Raw genomic sequence first — 7,798 nt, 5'->3', positions numbered from 1 at the left:
TGAAACAGGTACATATATATTGCTGCTCTAAAATGCAGCAGATCTCATTTGTGAAAGTTCAGTTAAATATCATTTCGAAATAAAGCTTGAAAAAGGTAAGAAATTAGATTATTTTTTCATATTTTTCAGAGAATAACTGACAACGTACGTAATTGGGGTATATCGTGATATATATCGTTATCGTGATATAGGATTTTTTCCATATCGCCCAGCACTAGCAGCGGGTATAACTATGATGACATAAATGTTGCTTCAGTCTGATTTTTCTATATGGGATGTCATTATAAAATAAATCAATGCACAGACAGAGTTTCTTACTGACGGTTTAAGCTGAATCTGAACATCACCTGTCCTCTGGTAATCCACTCACCAGACATCAGAACCTCATGACAACTGAACTTCTTCTTAATAGAAGTCTGACATATTTTCATAACATTCACTGGTTTAAAAGTCAAGACTATATTAGCATAAGTCTCAGTGGGCAAGAACTATCATAAACTATAATCAAAATCCAGAGTAGGGCAGGTCATTTGAGAGTTTTTCGACCAGCTGCTTTGTGGTTTGTTCAGCGGTGATCAGAGGTTTCCATACAAAAATGGTTGTGATTTAAACATCTGCTCAAATGTCTTCAAGGGGAAATCACACAGCACATTTTGATCTATGCTTTGTTATCTAAGTTATTCAAGTTAGACAGGTTGCCTGCTATATTGTGTTGGTTTTGTTCACATATTGAACTCTGGAGTTGGAAATTTAAATATTTATATTCATGCACTTTAATTTGGAAGTCTTACATTTTATTTTGTGGTATGTAATAATTGCCAAAGTTGACCGTTTAAAATAAAACGATTTTGATTTTTGGAGGAAAATTAGTTGTTACGGATCATCAAAAAAATTAGGCGACAGTTTAATTAAAATAAAAATAGTCAATAGTGGAAGCCCTAAAATTAAATCCAGACTGGGTTCAATGTGACCTTGTTACCCACCTGTAGCAGTAGTTGGGGGCTGACCACACAGTGAGAACTGTCTCATTGAAGTGCCACTTGTAGCCTTCCATCACCAGCTGGTGTGCTCGACAGATCATGTGGATGTCGTTGGCGGCGTTGAACTGTGCCACTACGTCGCTCCCAAACAAGTAGCCTGCACCTCTGGGACTCACCCCCCACCCTGTGGTGTCTGAGAACAGGAATGGGAAACAAAATTACCGCCGTGCGTCCAACCTGAATCCCAACATTACTGTGGATTTATCACTGATCATCCCAAAAAATATGCAAATTAATGATAGACCGCTGGAGATACCTTCAGGGTCTGACCACAAAAGGTCACACATGGGTCCATCGTGGGGCACTTCCTGTTTTCTGTCAATGGTCCTGATCTGGTCCAATGTCTGGATGGAGGGAGACAAACCACCGTGCACGCAGAAGATCTGAAAAACAAAAAAGTTAACAAATTAGGGTGATAAAATGGCTTATTGAGAACATCCAAGAAAAACTTTTACAAGATATACTTTGAACAGTTATTTCTATGGTCAATATGCAAGAGGAAAAAAGACCAATATACGTCACCTTGCCATCAATGATAGCAGACAATGACAGGTAGTCAAATATCTCAGTGCAGTATCTCCACACTGTGACAGAGCCGTACTTGCGCAGACACTCATCATAGAAGCCATAGACTTGGGTGATTTGTCGAGACTCGTGGTTTCCACGGATCAAAGTTATTCTGTCTGGATAACGCACCTGTGGGAAAAAGGTAAACATGAGAGAATTTCACTAAGCATGCCATGTGACAGAGATAAACACAATTACTGTGAAGTAACAAGGTCTTAGCAGATCAGCCAGATGAGGAGGCTCTTCCATTTTCTGTTCTCATGGGAGCAGCAGTGTACTGACAAGGACCTGATTGGTGTGTGTGTAGAAAAGAAAACCCATCACATTTACCTTAAGAGCTAACAACAGAAGAAAAGTCTCCACACTGTAGAAGCCTCGGTCCACAAAGTCACCCATGAAGAGGTAATTTGTCTCTGGAACATCTCCACCTACCTATTCAGTGAAATGTTTCAAATTAAAATAATGGTTTTGTTAAGCGGCGTATTTTATAGTTTTATCAGTGAGAAGAATTCTAATAAACAGTTCATTAAAACTTTAGGCTGGGAAAAAAAACAATAACGAAAAGACAGCATCTTCAGAATATTCTTGCTGTTTAATTATGTTTAATCAGCCAGCAGTCAAGTTCAGTTTTTAACATTAAGACAATTTTCTGTTGCTTGTGTGGAGTCATGTCAGCTCAGTACGACGATCTGGATGAATTGCAGTGCCAAACATACAGATAAAAGGGGTCTAGATCAATTCCGAAGGTGGCTTGAGTGAAAATGTTTTAAATGGTCATTGAGGAAGTTCGGATCTGTATTAAGCGCTATCTGACTGCAATCAGTTAGCTAAAAATGGAGTTAGGCAACAGATGTGAAGAAGAAGTTCCTGATTTGGAAAGTCTATGCTTCAGCTCACCTTCAGAGGAAGAACAGAACAAAGTTCTGTGAGAAAAGTCAGTGTGTCTGTGGGCGCTGCGTGATTTAGAGACTCGTGAAGACATTTAGCCATGCTAACATGTAACTTACAAAACAACTGAGTAGGCTTATGCTAAGCACTACTTTTTGGACTCCAGGACATTTCTTATAGTTCTGTAACTATTAAAAGAAATCCCACTTTTATCCTTTTGCTCACACTGTGGGTAATTTTGGTTTGTAGAACTCTTTGTTAAATGTTTTTAGCTCCACGCTGAAAGCTGAAGTTTTCCCAGGACAAGGCGAACGTTCTGTGACTGATCTGTACAGAGTACACTTAATTATTGGTTGAACTCATGAATGCAGAACTGTACAACCTTTATGACAAAAACTCTTGGAAATGTCTCTAAAATGTTGCCAAAATAAACAGCAGTTCTTCACATTAGCCTCTTTAAATGTGACTAAAAAACAGAAATGGAGCATTAACAAACCCTGAAGTTTGCTGAGTTCATTTTGAGGAATTACAACATGAGATGAAACTCATAAAAATATGGTGTCATTAGGGAAGTTTGACCAGTCGCCATAATAATACATAAAGACCCGTCCTTCCCACCACCATAGTTAAACCTAAACTATGTGAAGGTTCATGATGATTAACCTCACTATCAGCACTACATAAAAAGAAACAAACTTACTCTGAAGAGCTCCTTCAGGTCATAGAACTGACCATGTATATCACCACACACCTGCAAAAAAAAACAACAAACAGACACATTTAGCCTCTTTTCAACAAGTTTAAGTAAATTTATAACCAATCAACTTTCCATTAATGTTACTTACTGTGACAGGAGAGTCTACTCTCTGGACATTGCTTTCTTCAACCAAGATTTCTCTGAAAATACATCCAGATATTTAAATTAATGTTGTTCTTACATTTTGCCATCAAATAAATGAAGTAATGATGACCTTTACTCTTTTTTTCTAACTATTAGTGGACATGTTTGTTGATGGAGTAATTAAAGTTTTACACTACTTAAATGACAATTTGCAAACAATGATTAAAAACATGATTGCCCTTTAAAATAATTTGGACGGAGGTGAACTTTTTGACCCATTCAGGAGTGTAATTATGATACATAAGGTGGCATCATCATCATCATCATCATCACACACACTTGTTTTTAAATATAACAAGTAAATATAAATATATAATAGTATATTGAAACAAAATTGTATTAATCTTATCCAGATTATCTGACAAGCACATCTTTTATCTCAGGAGATCAAACACCACCTGGAAGGGGAGGAGAGCAGCTCGCGTCACATCTCCTGACACCTAGATTACAGGGAGACCTGCTGACTTCAGCAATCAGTGTGGCTTGTTCATCTACGCAGGGGTGGAAATTAAAAATTTTGTCCACCAGCCACTATGGCTGGTGGAAATTTTTATTCTACCAGCCACTCAAATATTTTACCAGCCACTATTTTTTGTTGTGACAAAAAGTTATTTCATATGATGATGATGATCGAGGTGGGTGGAAGCAGTTGTGGTGCCCTACAAGCTGAACAACACCTCTTTCTGGACACTGCATGGAAATAACTAGATTTTTCTTATTTTATTTTAACCCATTAAAAGATGCATATCTGTACATTTTTTATGCATATCTGTACAGTTTTTGTATGTAAGTTGTAATGCTTTTCAGACACTTGCTGCTTTTAATGCATAGATCTATTTGTGGCCGACGTCATGATGTCATTGATTTAGTTTTTTAAAAAAAAGTTGTTTAACTTTCGGTTCTTCCCTCGACTACTTTTGAAAAACATTTTTGTTGTCTGCCACCCGCTTAACTCCCGAAATGTTCCGCCACATTGCTAATGCTACTCCTCGAATTGTTTCTTCTTCTTCTTCTTGATTTTTATTGGTGGTTGGTAAACAACTGAAGGAATCAATACCGCCACCAACTGGTAAAGAGTGTCTGCTAAACTTTTCTCCTTCTTGCATTTAGCAGCAACTCGAGCACATTGCTGCCCCCTATATGTCAAGAGGACAAATAACACCTTTTCTGTTCAAATTGCCAATCCGCCACAGTGGTGTGTGTGTTGATCAAATTCACCCGCCACTTCAAATATTTACCCGCATTTGGCCAGTGGCGGGTGCTAATTTCCACACCTGCATCTACGTCAGTCCCATGATAGTGATCCTCCGCACAAGAAGCGGAAAAATGCTCCAGTTAAAAGTTTTCAAAGTTAGCTTTGGTCAAAGTTCCAGAGACCCACTGCAGAAAGACCAAAGAGCCTTGTGTGGCCGCAGAGCCATAGGTTGCAGACCCCTGAGTTAGACTATCAACCCACAGGTGTTGCTATGGAGACAAGCCCAAGTTCAAAACAAACAAAAAAAGCACAAAAGACTGACTTTGTGCAGTGTGTGTAACTGCAGCTGTAAAGATCCATCTTGTGGGTTAAAGCTGTGACCAGCTGGCAGCTCCGTCACCCAGATTACACCTCCCTAAACATCGTACTCAGAGCCTTTCCTCTGCCAGCAGACTGCCTTTCCAACAATCTAAGCAGCTCCCCTTACACAACAGGATGACTTCAGCCCTGCACACACCTCTGAAGGCTTCTGATCTACAACAACTCCTGACCATATCGCAGCACATGGAGACAAAAAAACAAACAATCGTTCACAGAGCAAGACTGGCAACTACTACTTAACTATACAGCATTAATATTTGATATTGTGTTGGAAAAGGGTGGCAGAGCTCAGGTTTCTAATATTCTGTATTAGCCCTTTTTAGAACCAACAAAACCTCTGTTTAAAAAGTTTTAAGTTTCAGTAATTTCATGATTAGTGACAGAGACACGGAGAAAAGCTAAAAAACCCTTGCTTTAGAAACCAATGTAATCTATTAAAAACTTACTTTCTGACTTTAAGACACCAATAAAGTCAGAAACAACTATAAACTGCTGACATGAGGGGGAAAAAGTGAAAGAGTTTCTATTGATTGACTAAAAAATATGCAGCTATGGTTTATTCAACATCCACAAACATTTTATACTTCAAAAAGTTACCAAGACAAAGTTTCTACAGAACAAGAAAAACTGTAAGCAAGTTTGCAAATCACTGGGGGGAAAGTAAAGACAAAAACGCAAAGCACATTATGTAATACTATATCAGAATAGTTTCATATGGACTTTTTTCTTTGCCTAAATCATCATGTTTTTGCAGTGTGCAATTTTCTAATTGCATTTCTACTTAAAAGCAGATGCTAGGTCTATAATTGAGTGTTTTTTTAATATTTTATTGATAAAAAATGTAAAAATATTAATAAAAGGTTGAAACTGTTCAGCTCTAATATTTGTAAGAAATATTTCTTTATCTGCTCATGTGTGCATCAAGTAGATTTCAAAAATAGATATAACACTCATCTCATCTTTTTCAAATGTTTAAGCACTGAACAACTTCAAAGAGTTAAACAACTTAACTCTACTTCACATTACTTATCCACCTTCATTTCCTGCTTTAACTCTGTTCATAAGCAGGGAAGCAGTGCCTATCTAAAGCAGTCAACGGTTGTTGTAACACAGACAGGTTGCCAGTCCATCACAGGACCAACACTCACACCCAAGGCAGTTTAGTCTCCAATTACTCTAATATGCATGTTTTTGAACTGTACGGAGAAAACCATACACTGTATATATCTAGACATCTGAAATGAACCAAGAAGTTGAAGTCAGAACGAGACCAATCTCCCCTGTCAGCTACTTCTAGTACAAGTCCCACTTTTGTCAAACAATAAAAGCACACCTCAGATCATTTTTCAGATGTTGACTCTTGCTGATTCACCTATTTCTTACCTCACTGCTGCATGTTCAAATATTCATTCTTTTAATACATTTAGCTTAAATCAGTTATTTCATGCTTAAAAAAAAAATCGATAAATGACCGGAAACAATAAAACAGTGGAAACTAGATTAATGGTGAATCATCCAATTAGAGGTGAAACTCTATATTTAAGTACAATTAAGTGTTTTCTGTGTTAGAGCAGATGTAAAATAATTTCTTACCTGGCTTTGGCACACAGTGCTTTGACTTCATTTTCTTTAATAAGTTCACAGCGTCTGAGCTGCTCTATTTGTCTGTCCAGGTCACTGATGTCCCCCATTGTCACGCACATAGAAAGATCTGTTCACACCGACTACGACCACACTCTTCTTACACACAGGGGTCTCTGGTTTTGTTGCTGCTTTCCTCTCAAACAGTGGAGCAAACAGCCACAACGGAGTTGTAGACAGGATCCTTCAACTTCAAGGAGTTTCAGCCGTGTTTAGAATAAGAGTCTGTGGGGAAAAAAGAAAATCAACCATACAATTCAACAGAACTAAAACAGGTAACTACCCGTGTCAGTGTTTAATGTGCGATAAATTGGACTTGAACTTAAACCTTATTTCCAAATTTATCGAAACGATAAAAGCCGCGTTCAGAAACGAACTCAATAATGCGAATAAAGAGTAAATAAAACTACAGAGAACTGACGTTATTTGTCCGAAATATGAGGCCTAGGGGCGTAGCTTAGCCTAAGCTAAATACTAGCATGTTAGCTTACATCACGGCAAACGACGTCAGAGAACAACTGATTCTTTGAGGACTTAGCCAACCACTTTGTTTAAAAAAAATCTATTGAGAGCTAGACAAATATGCCCAATTCATCCCAAACACTTACACATATTTGGTAGCCTTGTACTCTACTACACCATGTTTAGGTAAGTAGATAAAATGATGTGCGTTAGGGACTTTAGCACTGACGGGGCCCGTGGCTAACGTACTTCATACGGCATCAACGCTGCTTAGCGCCGCTTTGCTAATTTTGTTAGCATGCTAACTAACGCTAGCGACTCTATCAAATCAAAGCACGCGTTACTTCTAAACTGACGAAACATCTGACAGAGTAATTACCGTGTTCGCAGGAGTGTGACAAACAATCGTCAATGTTTCATCCCGTAGATCGTTGGTTCTTTCGTTCACCGGCTCCTCTTTCCGCCCCCCGGTGTCGTCTATGCCGGTTCAGTCCTGCTGTTCAGCGGACTCTGCTGTCATTTCCGGCGAGGCAGACGCGCACCGCCCCCGCCTTCAACAAGGTCTCTGCGTCACATTTCGGCACAACAACAATATCAGCGTGAAAGCTGTAAAACGAGGCTGATAAATATGGGGTTCCATTATATGGGGTTCCATTAGTGCCAAAAATATGTTTATGTGTCTATGTAAGGCGTGTATGTAGCATGCTATGTATATGTTAGGTG

General features: G+C 38.6%; 1 protein-coding gene across 1 annotated transcript in view; it reads right to left on the bottom strand.

Annotated features, from left to right (window-relative positions):
• Positions 1–7,628, bottom strand: part of LOC108248186 (serine/threonine-protein phosphatase 4 catalytic subunit B) — a 13,348-nt gene extending 5,720 nt beyond the window's left edge. Inside the window, exons 1-8 of the mRNA XM_017436797.3 lie at positions 7,455–7,628; positions 6,566–6,838; positions 3,341–3,392; positions 3,196–3,246; positions 1,938–2,039; positions 1,563–1,736; positions 1,297–1,423; positions 984–1,173 (exon numbers count right to left, since the gene is read on the bottom strand). Coding sequence (XP_017292286.1) covers positions 984–1,173; positions 1,297–1,423; positions 1,563–1,736; positions 1,938–2,039; positions 3,196–3,246; positions 3,341–3,392; positions 6,566–6,675 — 806 coding nt within the window. The 5' untranslated portion in view covers positions 6,676–6,838; positions 7,455–7,628. The remainder of the gene's footprint in view (positions 1–983; positions 1,174–1,296; positions 1,424–1,562; positions 1,737–1,937; positions 2,040–3,195; positions 3,247–3,340; positions 3,393–6,565; positions 6,839–7,454) is intronic.
• Positions 7,629–7,798: the final 170 nt, after the last annotated feature.

This window comes from Kryptolebias marmoratus, linkage group LG12 (genome assembly GCF_001649575.2).
Source record: "Kryptolebias marmoratus isolate JLee-2015 linkage group LG12, ASM164957v2, whole genome shotgun sequence".
In the NCBI taxonomy this organism is placed as follows: domain Eukaryota; kingdom Metazoa; phylum Chordata; class Actinopteri; order Cyprinodontiformes; family Rivulidae; genus Kryptolebias; species Kryptolebias marmoratus.
The sequence above is the reverse complement of the archived record's forward strand: the minus strand, read 5'-3'. Positions and strand labels throughout refer to the sequence as shown.